Source organism: Propithecus coquereli, unplaced genomic scaffold, assembly GCF_000956105.1.
Source record: "Propithecus coquereli isolate 6110/MARCELLA unplaced genomic scaffold, Pcoq_1.0 Scaffold325, whole genome shotgun sequence".
Taxonomy (NCBI): domain Eukaryota; kingdom Metazoa; phylum Chordata; class Mammalia; order Primates; family Indriidae; genus Propithecus; species Propithecus coquereli.
Window position 1 is genome coordinate 228,494 of NW_012148897.1, and position 24,558 is coordinate 253,051.

The 24,558-nt window shown below is 35.7% G+C and overlaps 1 protein-coding gene across 1 annotated transcript in view; it reads right to left on the reverse strand.

Annotated features, from left to right (window-relative positions):
* The window catches only part of IFT80 (intraflagellar transport 80), a 117,185-nt gene that overhangs the window by 46,584 nt on the left and 46,043 nt on the right, over positions 1 to 24,558 (reverse strand). Inside the window, 1 exon segment of the mRNA XM_012650422.1 lies at positions 5,671 to 5,850. Within this exon segment, the coding sequence (XP_012505876.1) occupies positions 5,671 to 5,850 (180 nt within the window).

Consider the following 24,558-nt stretch of genomic DNA (forward strand, 5'->3'; position numbering starts at 1 on the left):
TTGATCTTTTTGGAGCCAGAAGTATGTCTGTTTGGTCCCTGTATGAAGTTATGACACCATCTTCACCAGAAGTCTGAGCTCCAGGGTCTTTTTTTAAAGATCCAAAAATGCCATCTTCTTCTAGAAACATTTTAACGCTAATGGAATGATATAAAAGTTTTAAGGGAAGTTACATGTTAGTTTCTTTATAGCAACATGATATCCAGTCAAACAAACTGATGTTAATACAGGTTTAGGAAAATTCAATATTTAAAAATCCAGTTGCATAGAACTCTACCATTATTCAAATTCTAAATAGATTTCTTAAAATCTGCATTTGCCTAAAGCTTCACATGGGGGAATGTCCCCCTGCCTTTCTTTTGTAAATCTGGTACACTAGAACCAAACCAGGATAAAACATCCCAGCCATAATAACAAAACTAAGACACTCTGGTAGTTGCTGTTACAGTTTCAAAACTATGGCAAATCCCACATCAGAAATATTCTGTGCTGAATTTTAAAACTCACCCATTATTCTCTTCAATTCAGGGCAGCTCCAAGATTAATATCCTAACACTTGTATCACCTAATACTTCTACCTGAGCATAATATTTAGACTACTCAGTTTGACATAAGTACAAAAATTATCTGCACATTTCCAAAACACTCTTTTAATCCTGTGCATAGCTATAGTCTCATAATCACAGCAGCAGCTACTATTTATTTTGTTTTATACATACTAATTTCTCCTCAAAATTACTCTATTATTAGTGCTTATCTTTACAAGACATAAAGTGACTAAGAATGAGATACTCTTGAACTTTAAAACCCAAATCTATACACCATGCTAAAGTTAGAGTGGCAAGAAAGAAAAAAAGGTAAGCTTTAGACCCTAGAAATGCCTCATCCTTTGCACTTGCACTCAACTAGGCACTTCCTCTAACAAAGACATCAACTTCTCTTTTGGAAAGAATTATCCACTGGGATGCATCCTGGAGGCAAGGGGCAGATTAAGTCACTCCAGACTATCATGTCGCTGAGGTCCAGGGAGACTGTAGGGCAACAGCAACTGCCAAGTCAAAGTGTAGATTTAACAATCATGACTCAACATGATTTCTGGTTTACACGTTAATGAAACACAAGTCAACCAAAAGCCAACTAAGCTTCTAAGGAAAGTACAAAAGTCTAAACCAGGCGAACAAAAACATCACGATTGTTCAGTCCCTACTGACCCCACCTCACAACAAAAGAAAGTGGGCTGCTAAAAAGCCCAGCTCTCAGAAAGGGTATCCTCCCAAATGTCTAGGGAAATCTTCCCAGAAAAGCAAATTAGAGATGCCAAATTGGCCAAGCAATTAATTCTATTGCTAAGAAAGAGAGTTCTCAGGATATTCCTGGCCAGCTGGATTTTAGCTATGGATCTGGTAATCATTGTGTGTTGTTTTCCCTTCTTCCATTTTGTAAACTCTTTTCATTGCAGCCACCCTGTTTTCCCTTCATCATTGTAAATTGGGAACATGGGGAGGCAGAGGGGAGAGAAGAAGAATTAAAATTCACATTTATTTATAGTTTTCCAGACCAGAGACTTGGAGCTAGATATAATAACTGGGCAAGTCTAGGTTATCTTCTTTTAGGGAGAGGATGGGTCTGTTTTCAATCACATATGAACAGCTGCATGAGTTAAGTAGTGCATTTCTGAATTATACACATATGAATAAGGGTATGTATGTGTGGTAGGCAGCTTAGAAAGCAGTTCCCAATGATCCCCACCTCCTGGTATTCATACTCTTGCATAAATCTCTCCCCTTAAGTGTGGATTGGACCTAGTAACTTGTTTCCAGTGAATAGAATATGGCAAAAGTGATGAGCTGTCACTTCTGAGCTCAAGTGATAAAAAACTTGCCTGTACTCTCTCTGGCCCTTCTTACTTACTTGCTCTGATAAAGAAAGCCGCCACGTTGTGAGCTGCCCTATAGAGAGGCCACATGCAAGGAATTGAAGGGGGCTTCCAGTCAACAAGAAACTGAGGCCCCCAGTCCAAAAGACTTTGGTGAACTGAATCCTGCCAACAACCACATCAGCTTGAAAGCAAATCCTCCCCCAGTTAAGCCTTTAGTTGAAACTAAAGCCCTGGCCAACACCTTGACTGCAGCCTTGAGAGACTGTGAGACAGAGGACTCAGCTAAGCTATGCCTGGCCTGTATTCCTGACCCACAGAAACTGAGAGATAATAAATGTTGCTATTTCAAGCCACTAAGTTTTGGGGTGATTTATTATGCAGCAATAAGTAACTAATACTGTTACTCTGGCTGCTAAACAGCCAAAGAAAAAACTATAGTGCATATCTATCATTTTTTGTCTGTCCAAAATCAAATGATATCTTTTCTGGTAAATACACATTGATTTTCCTTTGGGAAACCATTCCTTCCATTATTCTCAGTAAGTAGTTCAAATAGGGTTGTCTCATCTTATATAGGCTCTTCCCTGACTAAATATACTTGACCCAGGCTTAGCAAATGAGACCCAAGGCTGAGACTTCTGCTGGAATCACTACGGGAAAAAAAGCACTCTTCCTAAAGAACATAAAGTTGAGAGAATGTCAGCCAGGAGCTAATAAGGCCACAAAATGGAGAGAGCCTTTCTGAAAACAAAACTAATTACAAAGAAAATGAGAGTCAAAACAAAGAAGAAGAGAGTCCAGGATGGAGAAGTGATTAAGTCCTGTTGACATTATTTGAGCTTGAAGCAACAATGCCTCATGTCAGTCTCTCTCCTGACTTCACATGAATCAATATGTTTCTCTTTTTCCTTCATTTTTCACCTTAAATCAATTTGAGTCCAATTTATGAAAAAAAAAAAGAAAAAAAGATTTTCAAGGTACTAAACTAGGAAGTCAGAGACAATAGGAACCAAATCTGTCTTACTCACTTTTGTATTCCCCATTGCTCAGCCCAATGCCTGGCAAGTAAGAATCACTCAATAAATATCTATTGAATGAGTGAGTAAAATCATTCTAAGAAAAAACACTGAATAGGCCCAATTAGCAAAAATGCAATCAAATGTTTATAATTCCTAAGAGAGTAAAATCTCTTTAAAAAAATAAAAATAGTGCTCTAGTTCTAAAACTTTGAAAAATTAATTGCAAAAATTATTTTAAGTACAAAGATAATTTCGATTAGATAAGCCATTTAAAAACTCCCACGGTTCATTTTATCTTAAATAAAAATGCTCTAATTGCTAGGATTATTCCTTTTCATTATGAAAGAAAAACTCTTCTTTCTAGATATATTCTCATCTTGGGGCATTTTTGTAATTAAGGCTAGTACTTATTTTAGCAATACTACATTAGCTAGCTCCCATAATATGATAATGATTATGCCCCAAATCAATTGGTTAGAACTTACAATATATTCTTTACTATAGACACAATTCTATATATAAATGATGTTTTAATTCTTAGGTTTATTAGGAGAAATATAGAGTTACACCATCATCTAGGTCCAACCATTCCTTTATAGGAAATACAGAGACAGAAGCATGTCAAACCAGACCAAGTGAATACAATCATCAAAGTACAGACTGTGAGAAATTTCTACTGGACAAACAATTTGGTTTCTTCAACAAATAAACTGCAAGGGGAAGATATAGAGGTGGAAGGGAAACCTACAGACTAAAACAGACTTAAAAGACACATCAACCAATTGTAACCATGTAAACCATTTTGGATCCTGACTTAAACAAACAAAATTTTAAAACTGTGACATGTGGGAGACAACTGGAAATTTGAATATTTAGTGGATGTTTGATAATGTTAAGGAATTATCATTATTAGTTAGGTATGATAATAGTATTGTAGTTATATTAAAACAAAGAGTCCTTATCTTTTAGCTGTATATACTAAAATTTTGACTGATAAAAGATGATGTCTGAATTTCCTTTAAAATAATTGGGGAAGGGGAAATAGATATGGACATGGATGGGGCAGTCTTGATCATAAATTGATGATTATTGGGGCTAGATGATGAGTACATGGAGATTCATTATACTGCTCTGTATATGTTTTAAATTCTCCAAATAAAAAGTATTAAAAATACAAAATAAGTAAAAAGAACACAGAAAAAGTATAATGTACCTAATTAGTATGAATCTGGTGACCATATTATCTAAATTTTAAAAATCTGGATACTTGGGCTAACAAAATATTTGAATACATCTACCCAAGAAATCACCTGATTATAGGCTTCTAAATTTTTATAGTAATTACAATAATATGAATTAAGAATACTGAAGATAGAGGCAACTGATACAGATAAAAGAGGAGGAAGAAGGTAGAGTCCCCCTCTCTTTGGCAGAGGATTTGCATTGGCATATTATCTTTAGCTTCCTCCTGGTACCTTTCCTCAACTAATTTTTAATATATTTGTCAAGCACTTACTATATGCAAGGTGCTGGGATAGAGGCCCTATAGGAGAGACAAAGACGAGCAATGAGGGTACCCTGTGCCCCTAAGAAGCTTACAACTCAGTAGATCCCTCGTGCTGATGTTCTCTGACCTGTAAAACATTTCCCCATCTCCCATTGCCACATGCCAACCTTCTTGTATTACTCTAGAAAGCATTTCACTTCAAAATTACCTGTTTTTCTTCTGATGGGGTTGAGGATACACTATCCCAAAATACGGCCCCATGGCATGTTGAATATTACAAGCTGAAGAAATTTAGGAAAACAGGAGAAGCAAGAAGCAAGAAGGTCACTCTGGCCTTCTGTTGTCCTCCCCTAAAGCACGTCATAAAACCTAGGAAGGATTTTCTGACCTTCCTCTTCAGCAGGTCATAAGACCCTCATATGAGAGGTGCCCTCCCCATACCTGGAGGAAAGAACATTCTTATTTCTGAAGACACAGGGGCACAGAGAAGAATCTAAACAAACAGGCTTTGCCAAGTTTTCCCCAGCTTGTTACCATTAGATCGTACCTCTTTGCCCTATCACATTTCTCCACAACTGTCCACTCTTCATCAAACCTATCATAAAAGTATATACATTTAACTGTTCCTTAGGGTCTTCATTTCTTTATGAAGGCCCCTGTGTCACATAACACTTATATTAAATCAATTGGTATGTTTTTCTCTTGTTAATCTGTCTTTTGTTACAGCCACAAACCTAGGATGAGTAGAAGAAAAGATGTATTTCCTCCTCTACACTTCTTAACTCCCCATAAGAACTTCCATTTTGACTTGCCTTTGGTGATTCTTAAAAGGAAAATTTTTAAAAATCACATTAAATAAATTCATCCAATTATCAATGAGGAAAACAATTGAACCCTGTCAGTAACTGGCAGGTCAGGCCTACCCTGGAGTCAGCTCCAAGAGTTAAATCTAATGTGCTCCTACTTGTCACGGCTTCTTCTGTCCTTTCTTAAGTGAATCTACATATTCTCAAAATGCTTCAAATTTCACTAACCCTGTCCTAAACCCACAACCAAAGTACCTTAGGGCATTCAGGTTCTACTTCAGTGAAAAGTTCTTGTCTTGTGTTATGAAAAGGTGACCAATGGCATAGTTAAAATATTTCTAATGTGGCTGAATTTTTATAAAGTTGACTAAATATAATTAATGAAGATAATTCCATATTCCTTATAATGAACTAATGTGAAAAGAAGCAGTTTTAATCAAACTTGGAACATAATTATACCTGCATAGTCCTTCTTTTAGTTAGCGTAACCTGAAAATTTTTCCACTCCCAATGTTGCTCCACCACATGTGCAAAAACAACATGTCCATTTCCACAGGCTCCAGCGATCTGAGTGCCGTCAACTGACCACGCAATATTAAATATGCTGCCAGTGTTGGGTTTTTCTAAAGTATATGACCACTGGGGAAGAAAAGAAAAAATTGATTTATTGAAAAAAAATTTAAAGAAATTTAAAATTGGGCACATAACATACTAAGATAATTTTTAAAAGAATGTGTCTTTATTCTAGAATTATAAAAAATTTTCTTAATTAAATTATAGTTTACTGAACAGAAGATACAGACATAATTCTTAAAGTACCTAGTAGAATCACATGATAAAACAGTGTATGAAATCTCTCAAGAACTGCATAAAACCCACATCATTTCAATTTACATTATTACTTTTAAGTAATAATACTGCACAGGTAAACACAAAGATGCTGTAGGAAAAAACAAAGACATCTTACTTTTAATTCTTAAGGCTCTATATAGTCTCTCTATCTAAAGATTTCTGATTACAGTATTTCAAGATAGTCACTAAAAATTGAAACTAAACACACAATGTAACCAAAATATCTGACACAAATTCTAAATCATGAAAGTATAAGTAAATGAATCTATTTTTTTCCCAGAATGCAGTACCTCTTCTAGCACCTATCTGAGAAAGTTATCTAGAGATATCAACAAGTATCAAACAGGACAAAAGAGATTCTTGTTTGTATAAGTAAGACAATAAGAAAAAAATGAACTTTTTGATAGATGGTATTATATGCATTTTCTTTCAGTTTTCAGATGTAACATATGTATTTGCTAGAAGGATAGTTAATTTATTTGACTAAACTTACGTACATAGTCTCTTTCCGTTCTTCAACCTTACACCCTATAGTCAATTAAGTCTTTTGTTAGTTTGTTTGTTTTGGAGAGAGAGCCTCCTGGATAGAGTATGGTGGTGTCATCATAGCTCAGTGCAACCTCAAATTCGTGGTCTCAAGTGATCCTCCAGCCTCAGCCTCCCAAGTAGCTGGGACTACAGAAGGCACCACACTCTGCTAACTTTTTTTCTGTTTTTTGTAGAGACCAGGTCTCACTCTTGCTCAAGCTGATCTTGAACTCCTGAGCTCAAGCGAATCTCCCCATCCTCCCACCTCAGCCTCCCAGAGTGCTAGGATTTACAGGTGTGAGCCACCATGCCCAGCCTCAATTAAGTCTTGATTTTGTTGGTGTTCTTGACCAAATATATATATATATTTTGTTTTATATTATTATTTTTTCAGAAATATTTGTTATTAGCTATGGGCTCACTTTGACAACAAATTTGGAAGAAATGGAAAACTACAGAAAAAGATTTACTAATTCATACTACAATAAAACAAGATTTTAAATTCCTAATAAAAATTCATGCGTAAGATAAAAATACTGCATGACTGACTCTTTGTCCACTCACTGACATTTTCTCCAACACCCTCCACCCCTTTTGAACCTCTAGCTTTTGCTTAATGGCTTAAGTAAAAGCCCTAATAATAAAGTTATCAAGGAGGAGATAATGAACAAACCATAAACTTTGCTTCATGAGCAGTATGAAAACATTAGAAACTTCCTTTCCAAAATTAAGAATAATTCAAAAAAGAATACACATGTTTGAAGCCATCTTTTAAAAAATACTAGTAAGTATAGAAGACTGGTAACTTCAAAGATAAAAATAATCTGCATCTGGCAAAAAATGAAATTAACTGATTTGTGTTTGACAAACAAGATTTATAAAATACTACATGACTACCTTTTACATAAAGATTAATACATAGTATTTAATGGTTTGGACCAGGCTTCTGGCACATTTCTCTTTCATTGTAAAGCTAGTCTATTCTCATGGTGCAGAGGTAACAGAAATCTTATTTTAAATTGTATTTTTAAACCACAGATTCATATTTTTTTAAACTACAATAGTCCCCCCTTAGCCACAGGGATATGTTTCAAGTCCCCCAGTGGATACCTAAAACCATGGATAGTACCTCACTCTATAAATATTTAATACTATGTTTTTTCCTATACATATATACCTATGTTAAAGTTTAATTTATAAATTTGGCACAATAAGAGATTAACAACAACTAAAAATAAAATGGAACAATTTTTAATTTATATTTCAATAGATTTAGGAGTAAAATAGAATAATTATAACAATATACTATAATTAAAAAGTTATGTGAATGTGGTCTCTCTATCTCTGATTACTTCTGGAATTTTCCATTTAATATAATATTTTCAGACTGGGGCTGACAAGGATAACCGAAGCTGTAGAAAGTGAAACTGCAGAAAGCGAAACCGAATACTGTATTTACTTTAAAATATGGTTTTAGGCCGGGCGCGGTGGCTCACGCCTGTAATCCTAGCACTCTGGGAGGCCGAGGCGGGCGGATTGTTTGAGCTCAGGAGTTCGAGACCAGCCTGAGCAAGAGCGAGACCCCGTCTCTACCAAAAATAGAAAGAAATTAATTGGACAGCTAAAAATATATAGAAAAAATTAGCCAGGCATGGTGGCGCATGCCTGTAATCCCAGCTACTCAGGAGGCTGAGGCAAGAGGATCGCTTGAGCCCAGGAGTTTGAGGTTTCTGTGAGCTAGGCTGACGCCACGGCACTCACTCTAGCCAGGGCAACAGAGTGAGACTCTGTCTCAAAAAAAAAAAAAAAATACGGTTTTAAAACACCTGAAGAACCAAATCAGCCAGAAAGAAACCTTACTAACATTAAACATAGAAATATGTACTAAAAACTTATGGATAGATGATCCTAACTAAGAGAAAACGGAAAGAAATGTTTAGATAATGTATCATCATCCTATATTCCTCTGGTTTCTTTCATAGTCCACATGAACCAACAAAAATAAAATCTGCAGCATGCAACTTATCCCAAAAAACAGATTTCAAAGAATATAGGTGGAGTATCCCTTATCTGAAATGCTCAGGACCCAGAAGAGTCTTGGAGTTCAGATTTTTTCAGATTTTGGAATATCTGCATATATATAATGAGATATCATGGGAACTGGAAATTTCAAGTCCAAACACAAAATGTATTTATGTTTTATATACACATTATATATATATAGCCCAAAGGTAATTTTAGATACTATTTCTAGTAATTTCGTGTATGAAACAAAGTTTTGACTGCATTTTGACTACAACCTATCACATGAGGTCAGGTGTGGAAATTTCCCCTTGTGGCATTATGTTAGCACTCAAAAAGTTTTGGATTTTGGATTTTTCAGATTAGGGATGCTCAACTTGTATAACAGTATCATGACAGGGAAATAAATTAAATTCTTAAATTAAAAACTCTTAAAGATCAGGGTTTAAAAATTAATTTAAATGTAAAAATTTAAAATTTAGTAATTTCTGTTCTAGATTACTCTAGGGATCAAAAAATACACAAGCAAAACTGAATCAGCAGAGAAAAGTCTTTAATAGTTACTAAATTGGGGGTGACAGGGTTGTATCTTGTCCAATCAGTAAATTAGACAGTTTTTATTGGTAAACCAAAAAGATCTCTCTATTATTTGTGCTTTTAAAGAGGCTTTTAACACTCTAAGTCCCTTCTTTTCCTTAAATATGCTATGGAATGCTTGATTCACATTTGTATCACTACCCTCTAGAAGGGAATGAGGCAGCCTCCCTCGGTGTAATTTAGTGGTACTGGCAGCAAGAACCCTGAAGATGAATTTTTAAATATCCCTCTTGATGGGGCTCAGAACACACTACCTCCAAAACAGGGCACCTTGGCATTTGAGAACACAGCGGAAGCATGAAGGTCATTCTCTGACCTTCTCCCATCCTTCTCCCCTGAGGCAAGTCGTAAGACCATCATGGGAGAGGTTTCTTCCCTGTACCACAGAGACACAGAGAAGAATCTGAACAAACAGGCTTTGCTAAGTTTCTCCCAGTTTATTACCATTAGATCATATCCCCTTTTTCCAATCATACTTTTCCATGACTGTCCACTCATTATCAAATCTAAGTATAAAAATACATAGGTTTCCCTGTTTCTTGGGATCTTCATTTCTGAAGGCTTCTGTGTCATGTAAAATTTATATTAAATAAAATTGTATGCTTTTTTTCTTGTTAATCTATCTTTTCCTATTGGGGTCTCATCCATGAACCTAAGATGGGAAGAAAAGATATTACTTTTGCTCCTCTACACTCTCACTTAGGCTTATCTCTTTCTTTAATTGGACTATCTCTTACTTTAAGATAATGTTACTTAAAGTATGTGAAGGCCAGCAGCATTTGTATCACCTGTGAGTTTCTTAGAAATACAAATTCATGGACCCTGCCCCAATCTATTGAATCTGACTGGGATGAGGGACAGGAAGCTTTTAGCAAGCTCTTGACATATAATAATTCTTATGCACATAAAGTTAGGACACTGGTTCTCAATGCAGGCTACACATTAAGATCATCTTGGAAGCTTTTTAAAAAACCAAAATGGCTGGGTGCAGTGGCTAACGCCTGTAATCCCAGTACTTTGGGAGGCTGAGGTAGGAGGATGGCTTGAGGCCAGGAGTTCAAGACTAGCCTGGGCAACATAGAGAGACCCAGTCTCTACAAAAAGTAAAAATATTAGCCAGGTGTGGTGGCATGTGCCTATAGTCCTAGCTACCCAGGACACTAAAGTGGTAGGATCGCTTGAGCCCAGGAATTTGAGGCTGCAGTGAGCTATTATAATTGTGCCACTGCACTCTAGCCTGGGCAAAAGAACAAGACCTTGTCTCTCAAAAACAATAACAACACCCACCCCCCCAGCAAAACTCTGGCCCTAATCCAACAAATTAAATCCAAAATCTCTTGTGGTAGGGTCTCAGCATGTTTTTAAAAGTTTTCTAGGTGATTTTAGTGAAGAGCCACTGTTTCAAGAGAAAAGCAAAATTTGTGATTTGATTTAAAACTATCATTAGCAGCTGGCTGTCTGATACTACCATGCCAACTCATCTGCTAATTTAAGAAAATTACAGGCTGGGTGTGGTAGCTTATGCCTGTAATCCTAGCAGTTTGGGAGGCCAAGGTAGGAGGATCACTTGAGGCCAGGAATTTGAGACCAGCCTTAGTAACAGCGAGACCCCATTTCTACAAAAAATAGAAAAATTAGCCAGGCATGGTGGCATGCCCCTTAGTCCTAGCTGCTTGGGAGGCTGAGGCAGGAGGATTGCTGGAGCCCAGGAGTTTGAGGTTGCAGTGAGCTAATGATGATGCCACCACACTCTACCCTGGGAGACAGAGCAAGACCCTGTCTCAAAAAAAAAAAAGAAAAGAAAACTATATAACCTTGTCTGAGCCTCTAAACCAGCTTCTCCTAGTTATGTGTAAATTTGGCTTCTTACATTCATCAACCCAGTTTTTTTTTCTTTTACACTTTTTATTATTAGAATTTTAAATAAGAAGAATAATATAAAGCAGTGGTTCTCAAACTTTAGTGTATATTAGAATTACCTAGAAAGATTGTTAAAATGGATTTCTGGGTCCCATCTCGGAGTGTCTGATTTAGCGGATGTGGGGCCGAAGAATTTGCATTTCTAACAAGTTCCCAGGTGGTGCTGAAGCTACTGGGCCATTGACCACATTTTGAGAATGAGTGGCATAATGAACCCCCACTTATGCGTTACCAAGTTTCCAACAAGTATCAGCTAATAGCTAATGTTCATCTCATCGGTACCACCACGCACTTCTCAATGGCCCAGATTATTTTGAAGCAAATCCCTAATATCATATCATTTCATCACTAAATATTTCAGTATACAGTAGTCCCCCCTTATGCATGGGGATACATTCCAAGACCCCCAGTAGATGCCTGAAACCACAAATAGTACTGAACCCTACATATATTACACATGAATTTCTTTTCCTTCTTCACAATTTCATGGACACAAGATTTGTTCTTATTATACAAATCTTCTTACCTGTGGGCTGTTTTATAGTTAACTTTTTTTTAAAATAATTAGGAGTATACACTACAATAATAGGAAAAAGTACAGTATAGTAAATACATAAACCAGTAACATAATTGTTTATTCCCACTATTAAGTATTTATGTGTTGTACGTAATTGTATGTGCTGTACTTTTATAGGACTGGCAGATTTGTTTACACCAGCATCACCACAAACATATAAGTAACATGTTGCGCTATAACGCTAGGATGGCTACAGTGTCATTAGGCAATAGGAATTTTTCAGCTCCATTATAATTTTATGGGACCACTATCATATATGTGTGATCCACTGTTGATGAAAACGTTATGTGGTGCATAACTGTGTTAGTTTTCGAAGATATAAATTTGAATAGTGACTGGATATGTGATAATAAAGAAATTACTGTTGTTTTTAGGTTTAATAATGGTATTTGGGTTAGAGTTAAAAAAGACTTTGGGTTTTTAGTGATATGTACTGAAATATTTAGTGATAGAATGATATGACGTCAGAGATTTGCTTCAAAATAATCTGGGCCATGGGGAAGTGGGTGCTGGTACACAAGGCCATTAGCTGACAATTGTCAGAAGCTAGGTAATGGTTAAATAGGGGTTCATTATACCAGTTGGTCCCCTTATAACTTCCAAATGTAACCAATAAATATTATTTAGTGTCATGAACTCATTAATTTTAACACATTTGAAGTGTTTCAATAAATATGGTGCTCAAATTGGCCCCATTTTAGCCAGTGAGATCTTCAAGTTGGTTTTTTAGTCTTTTTGACAGAACCTCATAGTTTTTGATCACTTCCCTTGTCTTCTAGTATGATTAAATATCCAGATTCATATTTTGTATTTCCTGACCTACACCAGGAATCAGTCTTTTCTCAGTCAGCTCTGGTTCATTTTATGAAAATGTAGAACATGGTATTGAGAGTATGGCCACAAGTGCTGGGCTGCTCACAACGACCGAGTTGATCATTGCTTTTCCAGGCCTTTATAGTGGATAAAACAAGGACATTTTTGCAAGATAAATACAACATGAATTCAAACTGATATTTTCAATTCAAATCCAGGAACTACGGGAATTTTTACTTATCCTCAGCAATCTTATCTCAGCATCTCCTTTCACTTTGCCAAAAATCCCAATTCTTAATAGCAACAATATACTTAGATTCATCTGTTTCATTTAATTTTGAGTTTTAGAAATTACTTTCTAAAAATTTAATTTTTTAATAATTATGTAAAATGTTTAAACGGTTCCAAGTCAAATTTACAAGAAAAAAATACAGAAAACAAAGTATAGTAAAATAAGTCTAACTTCTATCCCTATTCTCTACCCATTCCCTTCCTTCCTCTACAGATAACTATTTTTTTGTTTTATCCTTATGTCTTTCTTCATATATGCACTTGCATGTACCTAAGAAAGGGGTAGTGACAAAAAGATGTGTGTGTGTGTGTGTGTGTGTATCTCTAACAATATGTCCCAGAGATCATCTGTTGTAGTACATGGAGATAAACATTTCTACATATAATAGCTATTGATAGTATGATCGATATGTTTTACCTTAGGCCTATCACATAGTATGTATATGCATATATCTGTGGCTTTCAGATAGCCTTTTATAAGTGGTCTATTTTATTTGCTTTCCCTCTTTGTTGAAATATATTTTAGTATTCACGAAAGTTTCTATTTTTAATCTAATGATTAACTTTATACTAATTACTTTTATAAAAATACTCTATCCCCATGCCATACATTTTAGGGGGCAATTTTCTATTGGTTCTCTACTATAAGCAATATAAAAATTAGAAGACAGCTTTCTCCCTTCCCTTTTCCTCATATCTGATTTTAAGTAATATCCTTTTATTAGCAATTAATACCTATAAGGCAATCAGCAAGTTTATTCTATTTTTTGTATTTTTTTCTCTTTATTTCCCCAATTTTGCAATGTTGGTGCCTATAACCAGTACATATTATATTGTATCCTTCATAGACATCATTTTGTCCTAGTTCTGCAGATGAATATATATCTAATACTCATAATCAGTTCTTATTTTACTATGTCTCTGGTCATATTGTTTATCTGAAGATAATCCTCCAGTAGATTCTTCAAAAACACTCATGAGAGCAACATTCCTTGAGTTCTTACATGTTTATAATGGTTTGCTTATAACCTTTATACTTAATGGTAAAAATGGCAGTATATAAAATCTTTGGCTCATCTTTTCTTTGAGTATTCTATGTTAACCTATTGTCTTCAGGCATAAAGTGTTGCTAGCAAAGTCTGATGACATTCTGATTTTCTTCTTTATGAGTAACTTGGTCTTTTCCTTGGATGTCCAGTGATTTTTTTTCCTCTAAACTCTGACAGTTTTATTAGCATATTTCTGGGTGTTAGCCATTTGGGTCAATTTTCCCAGTTATCTGGTATGCCTTTTCAATATCAATGTCAAATCCCTTCTGTTTGAGGAAATCTTTCTTGAATGGTAGCTTTTAGTATTTGTTCTGTTCATTGCTTTGGGCTTCTCCTTTGAACATGCCTATTATATATATTTCAGATCTTCTCTATCCTTTCTGTCAAAACTTTTTATATCTTGAGACTTCAGATTCCCCAAATGGCAGTGCAGACACAAGCTGGCTTTAATTGTTCCCTCACAGAAAACCAAAAACATATATATAGTGCTGAGATTATCACCAGCAATATCCCAGAACTCAAATATGAGGAGGAGACAGTTCTCAGAGCCACAAGGAAGTGAAACACTCTAAGCAGATGGTTAGAGAATTGAACTTCCATGTCTGTGATGTTCCCTCCCCCAAATCTGCCCAGCACCAAGTACACAGAAAATTTTCCCCAATTCAGTTTCGATACTGGAAAAAGTGAGATCGAAGTGGACAACCAGCTTCCCCACTGTCTTGGGTTCCCTAGCAGGAGACCTGTCCCTGCCTCAACTCAGGGGAAGCATTGTGAGTGCCTGCAGGGAGAAATATCCTCAGGACAGCCAGAGACAAAGGAGGGAGGAAAGACTACCATTCCCTATCCTGGAAACTCAGTTCTGTAACTTGGCCAAAGGACACGCCAAATCAGAGTGGCTCCTCAGCAGCACACATTGTAGGAGGTTGGTTCCACAAGTCCTCTGGGCATGAACTTCTAGCCAGCCTTCCCTTTCTACCGGTATATCCCTTTTAGGACCTCCCCCATTCAGGATGGGCAGCACTTTATTAGAATCAAGGAAAACCTGGGCTTAAGGCGCCACCTAGTGGCAAAAGAAGGCAGCAACCTAGTGGGAAAAAAAGGAAAGAAGATCAATAGGTAAATTACAAAGAATCTCTAAACAAACATATCCAATAAAATCAAAACAAAAAAAAAGCCAGACAAAGAAGACTGGAATAAATAAATAATTCTTCAGTACAAATACAAAGATGTACATCCACAAAAAACAACAGCAAATAGGGAACCATGACCACCCCCAAACTAACCAAGCAAGTGACCAGTGACTGACCCTAACAAGAAGGCAATATGTGAATTCTATGACCAAGAATTTAAAATAGTAGTTTTAAAAAAACTCAGTCATTTCCAAGGTAACACAGAAAAGCAACTGAGATTTATAGAGTTCCTCCTCACACCAGGGGATAAAAAAAGTAAATTTATCAGAGAAATTTAACAAAAAGATTGAAATTTTTAAAAAACCAAACAGGAATCTTGGAACTGAGAAATACATGTGCTAAACTGAAAAATTCCTTAGAGCCTCTCAGTAGCAGAACAGATTGAGCAGAGGAAAGAATCAATGACCTTAAAGACAGGCTACTTGAAAATACAGTCAGAGGAGAAAAAATAGAAAGTAACAAAGATCACCTATAAGATATAAAAAATTACCTCAAAAAAAACCAAATCTAAAAATTACCGATGCTCAAAAGGGAGTTGAACAAGAGCAAGGAGAAGGTAACTTATTCAAAGAAATAATAACAGAAAACTTTCCAAAACTTGAGAAAGGTATAAATATCCAAGTACAAGAAGGTCAAAGAACACCAAACAGATTCGACCCACGTAAGACTACCCCAAGGCATATAATAATCAAACTCCCAAAGGTCAAAGATAGGATCCTAAAAGCAGCATGAGAAAAGAAACAAATAACATATAAAGGAGCTCCAATTCGTCTGGCAACAGACCTCTCAACAGAAACCACATAAGCCAGGAAGGAGTAGAACAACATTTTCAAAGACTGAAAGAAAAAAAAAAAAAACTGTCATCCAAGAATACTGTAACCAGAGAAACTATCCTTCAAAAACTATCCTTACAATATGAAAAAAACCTTTCCCAGAAAAACAAAAGATAAGAGAATTCACCACCACCAGACTCATCTTATAAGAAATGGTAAAAAAAAAAAAAAAAAAAAAAAAAAAAAAACACTAACATGCAAAAAGAAAACATTTGAAGGTATTAAACGCATAGGTGAAATTAAGTACACAGACAAACCCAGAATACTCTTAATTGTGGTGTGCAATCCACTCATAACTCTAGTATGAAGACCCCAGAACAAATCCTGGGGTTTGTGGGGATAGAATGCCACCCAGTTTTGCTGGAGTTGTTGTTTGTGAGTTTTTGGTTATGGCTCCTTATATACTGTTTCATGGGAAATTTAGGAGGATTCAAATATTTAAATTATGCCACTCTACCTAGCAACATGGATAAATCTCACAGACATACGATTGAGCAGAAAAAGTCAGACACAAAGTGTAATACCGTATGATTCTGTTTAAATAAGGGTCAAAATAGGCAAAACCAATCTATAGCAACAGAAGTCAGAATAGTAGTTACTACGAAGGGGTAATTGACTTGGGGGAGGCACAAAGAATGTTTCTGGGGTATTGATAATGTTCTTTATCAATATGGGTATTAGTTTCTTGGATATTTACATATATAAAAGATTAATGTGCTGTACACAAGATACTGTATATAAGTTATATCTCAATTAGAAAATAATAACACACTGTCTCTGCTACTATCTTTCCCTCTCAACCTATTTTTATTGAAATTATAGTACAGGCTTGCTTTCATAGTTTAAGAGTATTTTGAAACTAACATAATATTGAGTTAAAATAAGAGTAGAATTTTAACACTAAAAAGTAAAAGGATATATAAAAAATATATTTGTAATAATCATAACCATGTAAAAATATCTACTCAAAGACAAAGACTTGGAAGGCATACAAAAAAATGAAAATATTTGATTTTGATATGATTATGGGCATTGTTTTTTCTACTTTTTGTTTTCATTATTTTTGTTATACTACTTTTTTGCAATAAATTTCTCCAAAATATAAATTTATCCTGTATATCTAATTAAACTATTTAATACCAGTTAGTATTTGTGCCTTCATAATACTGGTGAGGTTTCTTACATTTTCCCTAATTCTAAACAATAAATTGCAACTAACACAGTTTTCTTAGGGTATAGGATATGAAAAAAATAAACAAAGATGACTTTTGGCTTGCTTTGGTGTAAATAATTTCTGAAAATACAAGATGCATAAGCAAAAAACAGAAGAAAAATAGGAAAAAAAGCAGTAATTATAAAAGAACTTTATAGAACACAAAAGTGTTCACAATATGATATCCAACTAAAACATCAGTGTTAGTTTGAGCCATCTATGAAGAATCACTATATCAATGAACAAGAATGCAACAATTAATTGCCGTTAGCTTTTGAGAAATTTAGCAATATATTTTTGTCTAAAGGCAGGGCAGTCTTTAAAAATTGTGAGGCTGACCAATTTGGTTTTGACCCTGGGTGAAGACCACTGGCATCTCCCCAAAACCCAGGACCTTGACAGTGTTCTATGACTCACCAAAATCTCCCCACAAAGGGCCATCTCCCTGGGCAAAAATATTCTATGCCTGTTTTTTCACACTCTAAAATCTGCTCTTAGCTAGCCAAATTACCAAAAAATGATCTGATAAGAACAAGTTTAAGTGTTACTCCCATGATACTATTATATTTTAAGAAATAACAATTTCTTAAATCAAAGCAATAAAGCTAATGGGAGAAACTTTGGAATCAATAAGATATTAATAAGAAGGGGGTGAAATTCTTTCCCAGGATATTCCACCCACATAACTCATTGCAAAGATTGGCCCTGAACTGCAGTTCCAAAGATACTGTATTAGTATTCCAGTGCTGCTATAACAAATTATCATGAACTTAAGAGACTTAAAACAACACAAATTATTATCTTATAGATCATAAATCCAACAAGGTTTCACCAAGCAAAAGTCAAGATGTTGGCAGAGCTGCATTCCATTCCAGAGGCTCTGGGAGAGGGTCCATTTCCTTGATCATTCAGGTTGTTCACAGAATTCAGTTTCTTGCCACTGCAGGACTAAGTTCCCCATTTCCTTACTGCCCATTCATAGCTTCTAGAGGCTACCTGCATAACTTGGTTTGTGGTCCCTTCCTCAATCTTTGAAGTCAGGAACAGCAGGTTCAGCTGCTCTTACTTTGAATTTCTCTTCTTTCTTCATCTTCTAACTCAGCTGGTAAAGATTCTCTGCTTTGAAAAACTCATGTTGGGCCAGATGCAGGTGCAGTGGCTCATTCCTGTAATCCTAGCACTTTGGGAGGCCAAGGTGGGAGGATTGCTTGAGGCCAAGAGTTCAAGACCAGCCTGAGCGAGAGTGAGAGCTTGGTTCTACAAAAAATAGAAAAATTAGCCGGGTATGGTGTCCCAGCTACTCAGGAGACTGAGGGAGGAGAACCTCTTGAGCTCAGGAGTTTGAGGCTGCAGTGAGCTATGATGACACACCACTGCACTCTAGCCTGGGTGACAGAGTGAGACTCTGTCTCAAAAAAAAAAAAAAAAAAGTACAAACTTACCTGAAAATTTACTGTTATTCTATTCCTTCTCTGTTCTTCTACAACAATTATAACCCTTACCATTAAATAACGATGTTATTTAACCATCTGTTTACATATTAGTACCAATATGTCATTAAAAACTAAACAATATCTTTTGTATATACAATGATCCACTAAAATGCAACATTTATAGACCATTTATGTGTTAGGTGTTGATTTTTAAAAGATTAAAAGTAATAAAAGTAAATTCTGTAATAGAAACATGATTTTGTATTGTTTGCTTAGTTTCTCAATTCTGGACAACAAGGTCTTGTTGTAAAGGAAGCACAGTTATGGTTTACACTTTATGGCTTCTAGCAAAGTTGGTTCTATACAAAATCTAAAATGTAATTCTAATTTTCTCATTGCCTTTAAAAAGTCAGAAATTTATTCATGTAAAAAGAAAATCTCTGAGGATTAAACTGAAAACTTTTGGTAAATTAGACTAAAATGGCTTTGAAACACAAACGGTAACATTTAGGTTGGCTGCCTTTCTCCTCTTCCTCCTTCATTTACTAAGACCGGGTCCTCATCAGCAATACATACAGTTACCATGTTAGTGTCCTGGCAGCCATGTTTATACGACCTGCCCCATCTTGCCTAGACGTATCTGATTAGACCAGGCATGTGTACTTAACCTAGGCTAGGCCAGTGATACCTTCCCCTAGGGGGTGTTTAAATCTGGGACTAAGATTCTTGTCTCAGTCTGACTGCTCTCTTGAATAGAGAAGATGTGCACTTGAGAGATGTTAACACTGGTCAATTTCCAGCACATAAACTGAGGGGGTTAAAAAGGTCAGTCTGATAGGAAAGGAAAAAAAGGGCTGGGATACGCAGACAGACACGGAGGCAAAAGACATTAGGGGTGTACTTTCTGTGTTCTCCCACCACTCCAGTTCCTGGTTCCTGAGGCCTAGCTACGTCCTTACCCTGGCTTCTAGAAGATATCCCTGAATCCTTATAACCAATTCTCCTTTTTGCTTAATGGTTTCTACCTGTATCAAACTATAATAAAACACAGAGTATGTCTGAAGCCATAGGGTCAGCACATGTCTCCAGCACTGCTCGAGTTTTGTCCCCCTGTAGTGTGCCACGTGCAATGTTGTCTCTTCCTATATCACGACTTTATATTAAAAAACAAAGAAACAACACACTAATACTCATAAAAAGAAGCAAGCAGGGTGTCCAATACCCGTGGAAAAGGTACCATAGAATTGTGGAACTGAAAGGAGAGAGGTGAGCATTCAGCCTAGCCAACTTATTTCGTAGGTGAGGAAACTAAGGGCCCAGAAGAAGCCTTCAACTTTGTAAACTCACCCCAGGAGTCTTGACTCCAGAGCTCTACAAATATGCTAATGCTACTCTGACATTAAAATAAAATAAAATAATGAAATGAAATGAAATAAAATAAAATAAAATAAGCAATCATACTACACAGCACAATTGAGAATTTCTATAAAGGGTTGACATATCAAAGGATGATACAGCCCTTTGAGATAAGAGGCTGTATTTTTTTCTTCTGTATTCTCTCAAATTGCTTAGGCATGCAGATTATTTCCCAACAGGGAAATAAATATTTAAACTAAAAAAATGACTTAACTATAAGGACTTTTAAAAGTACCTCCCCAATGCCAACCTTACCCTTCTCTTTATTACTCCTGTATAAATATACTACATTGAAAGTACCCTCAAAAGCATAATCTTTGGCCAAGTTCAATGAATTCAATTCATAAAATTGTATATTTGCAAATTAAGTTTAAGTGGACAATAAAACAGATGCAAGGCTTCTTACATTTCTTTAAAGCATGCTGATTATTTTTCTTTCTTTCTTTCTTTTTCAGACAGTGTCTTGCTCTGTTGCCTAGGGTAGAGTGCTGCGGTGTCGTCATAGCTCACTGCAGCCTCCAACTTCTGGGCTCAAGCAATCCTCCTGACTCAGCCTCTTGAGTAGCTGGGACTATAGGAGTGCACCACCATGCTTGGCTAGTTTTTTTATTTTTGTAGAGACAGGGTCTCACTATTGCCCAATTTTTAAGATCATATACTACAAATTAGCAAACTACAGACTGTTTTAATTTTTATGTGTCATTGACAATGAAAAGCTACATATGGCGGTAAGACTAGTTACTGCAGATGATTAATCATTGCAATTATTTTAATCGAGTAGATAAATGAACAGAGAAGTCTTTTTATTGTGATGACTAACTGAACAGGCAGACAAAATGAGAAGCACAAAGTTATCTCTTACACAAGCAATAGCACCACCTGCTGATAAATAAAAGCAACAATGTCAGTTAATTAAAAATGAGGCTGAAGGTATCCTGTATATTCAGATCTTTTCCCTTGAATTAATATAGTGTAATTCATTAATATATTCTGCATAACCATGTTAATTTGAACATTTGTGCCTTAAATATTGGAATCACGCATTTCTTAAAAATCAAAGGTAAAAATAAAATTTACTATTGTATCTAGGAAAAAATTATGGCACTATTTTCTTTTAATTAAAAATGAGGCTGAAGGTATCCTGTATATTCAGATCTTTTCCCTTGAATTAATATAGTGTAATTCATTAATATATTCTGCATAACCATGTTAATTTGAACATTTGTGCCTTAAATATTGGAATCATGCATTTCTTAAAAATCAAAGGTAAAAATAAAATTTACTATTGTATCTAGGAAAAAATTATGGCACTATTTTCTTTTAATTTTTATTTAATAAGCAATTTGCTTGTACCATAATTTATTTCACTTACTATTCAATAATGTACATTTAGCTTGTACATTTATGGTGATAGTCCCTAATTACCTCACCTAAAATAATGCCATCTTTTATAGCACTCATTACCATTTAACATATATTAATTTTGTTTATTTGTTTATAGTGTTTCATCTGCGTGAATAAAAACCTTCAAGAACAGAGAATTTATTTAATTTATTGATATTTCTTTAATAACTAGGGTAAGCATATGGTATATAAGACTCAATAAATATTTGTGAAGAAATTAATGAATATGACAATAAACAAATGAATATGCAATGCATTTTTACACTTCCTTGAAGGTATAATAGCAGTATCAAAAGATTCAAGGCTCTTGATAGATTCTGCCAAATTATCCTTGAGAAAAGTTGTACCAATTAATGCTTCCTCAAGAGGACCATTTTCCCACTTTCTGATGAGTGGGAAATGGCATTTCATTGTGATTTTTATTTGCATGAAACTCATTATTAAAGAGACTAAACATCTTTTGGAGCTCTGGGGGTATTTATACTTCTTTTATCCTTCGTTCATTTTTTCAATTCCAGAATTTCTATTAGGTTCCTTTTTTATAATTTCTCTCTTTATTGGTATTTTCTATTTGTTCGGACCTTATTCTCCTGTTTTCCTTTAGCTCCCTGAGCATATTTAAGATCACTGATTTCAAATGTTTGTCTAATAAGTCCAAACGCTGGGCTTCCTCAGGGATAGTTCCCGTCAATATCTATTTTTTCTGTGAATGGACAATACTTTCCTTCTTCTTCTATGCCTTGTAATTTTTTGTTGAAAATTGGACATTTTTAAATGATAATGTAGGAATTCTGGAAATCAGATTCCTCCCCTTGAAGGGTTGTGTTGTTGCTTGTTGAGGGCTGCAGTCATCTGTTTATTTAGTGACTTTTCCAAATTATTTTTTCGTGTGTGGTCACTGAAGTCTCCATTCCATTATCACAGTGGTCAGCCAGTATACCCGACAGAGCCAAAAAGAAAGAAAGAAAAAAACCTCTCCCACTCTTTGCCAATTGTTTCTGACCTGAGCACTCCTTTAACACTTGGTCAGAACACCTACAATTCTGCTTTCCTTCACTTCCTCCTTGTTCATAGCCGAAAGCTCTGCCAGTGATTTAACACATTCATTGCCACGTGAGTTCTATTTAACTCATGCTAGTTTTGAGCCTGGGGCCTTGTGAAACAAAATCTGGACAAAACACTGAAGTTGGTTTGTGAAAGTCTTACTTGTTGATGCTCCTATTCTTACAATTAATATTGACAAATTAATTCCAAAAATGTGGATTAAGTGAATAGAAGTCAATAAATTCCGTTTTTCATTAAATTTTTCATTAAATTAGAAAGGATCATTTTGTTTTCAAAGTTTTTATTCATTTTCATCATAAAACACTGTGGCCCCAAGGAAAATTTTTTTTTCTAGTGTGGCAGTCAATGTGTTAAGCATAGCATCTTGTGAGGTCTTTTCTGACCTTGTGTCTGGCTCTGGGCATGTATGTTGCACTCTGGATTCCTCAGTAGACGTGAGAGCCCTCTAAAACCCTTAAAGCCCTTATTCATCCATGCATCTTCCTTTTTAGCCTTCTCTTTCCCAGGCTTTTCAGTATGTCTGATGCTTGTGCTACCCACTGCCCCTTGCCTCAAGTGGCTGTGGGTGGTACCTGGAGACTTCCAAATGTTTGTGGAAAAATGGAACTAAAAGATAAAAACAAAAATATAAATTTTATTTCTCAACATAAGTCCATCAAGTTCAAGACACTTTGTAAGCAATGATATCAGCCATTTAGTCCATCTCTAAAGAACTGAGGGTCCTAGGAATTTAACCATGTCCAGTGCAGTCTTTTTGACATTAATAACTGAAGAAAAATGGGTACCTTTAAATCTTCCTTTTAAGATTAGGAAACAAAAAGAAGTCAGCAGGAGCCAAGTCATATTGTAAGGTGGATGCCTAATGATTTCCCATTGAAACTCTCGAAAAATTGCCCTTGTTTGATGAGAGGAATGAGCAGGCATTGTCATGGTGGAGTACTCGGTGGTGAAACATTCCTGGGTGTTTTTTTGCTAAAGATTTGGCCAAGTTTCTCAAAACACTCTCATAATAAACAGCTGTTCTCGTTCTTTGGTCCTACTGAAAGTCAAAAAACAAAAGGCCTTGAGCATTCCCAAAAACCATTGCCATGACTTTTGCTTTAGATCACTTTTGCTTTGACTGGACCACTTCCACCTCTTGGTAACCATTGCTTTGATTGTGCTTTGTCTTCAGGATAATACTGGTAAAGCCATGTTTCATCTCCTGTTACAATTCTTTTATGAAATGCCTCAGGATCTTGATCCCACTTGTTTGAAAGCTCTGTCTGCAGCTGATCTGGGCACAATGGTTTTGGCACCCATCAAGTGGAAAATTTGCTCAACTTTAATTTTTCTATCAGAATGTGTAAGCTGAACCAATAGAAATGTCTATGGTGTTGGCCATTATTTCTGTTGTTAATCTTTGGTCTTCTTCAATTAGGGAATGAACAAGATTAATTTCTTCCTCACAAATTAATGTGGATAGTCTGCTGCTGCAGACTTCATCTTCGACATTGTTTTGTCTCTTCTTTAAAATGAGTTATCCATTTGTAAGCTGCTGATTTCTTTGGGGGCATTGTCCCCATAAGCTTTTTGTAAAGCATCCGCGATTTCACCATTCTTCTACCCAAGCTTCATCATAAATTTGATGTTTGTTCTTGCTGCAATTTTAGCAGAATTCATGTTGCTCTGATAGGGGCTTTTTTCCAACTGATGTCTTACCCTTCTCAGTGCCTCAAACTATATCCTGTTCGGACATAACAAGTTAGTATAAGTTTATTTTGGTGTAAAAAAAATTTGAAATCTATGCATAGTTTTTTCATAATACTCAATTTCCATGAACTTTTTGAAGATATCTCATACAAGTCTTTACATGCTTTCAACAGATGTCAACTAGGAAGCCATTCCAACTTTGAGAGATTTCCAAAGGGGGCAAAACCAAGACAAAACTCTATGCTAGTCCTTCAGGGAACCACGACAGGTCAAAAAGTACAATTTTTGAGAACTACAATTTTTTGAGAACATTGTCCATATCATCCCCCTTGGCACCAGCAAGCCACACTAGAACTCAGGCTGTAAACACTATAGCTACTGCCAAGCTGGGAATGGGGGATGGTAGGCAGGTAAGCAAAAGCACGACAATGCTTTCTTTTCTTTTTTTTTTT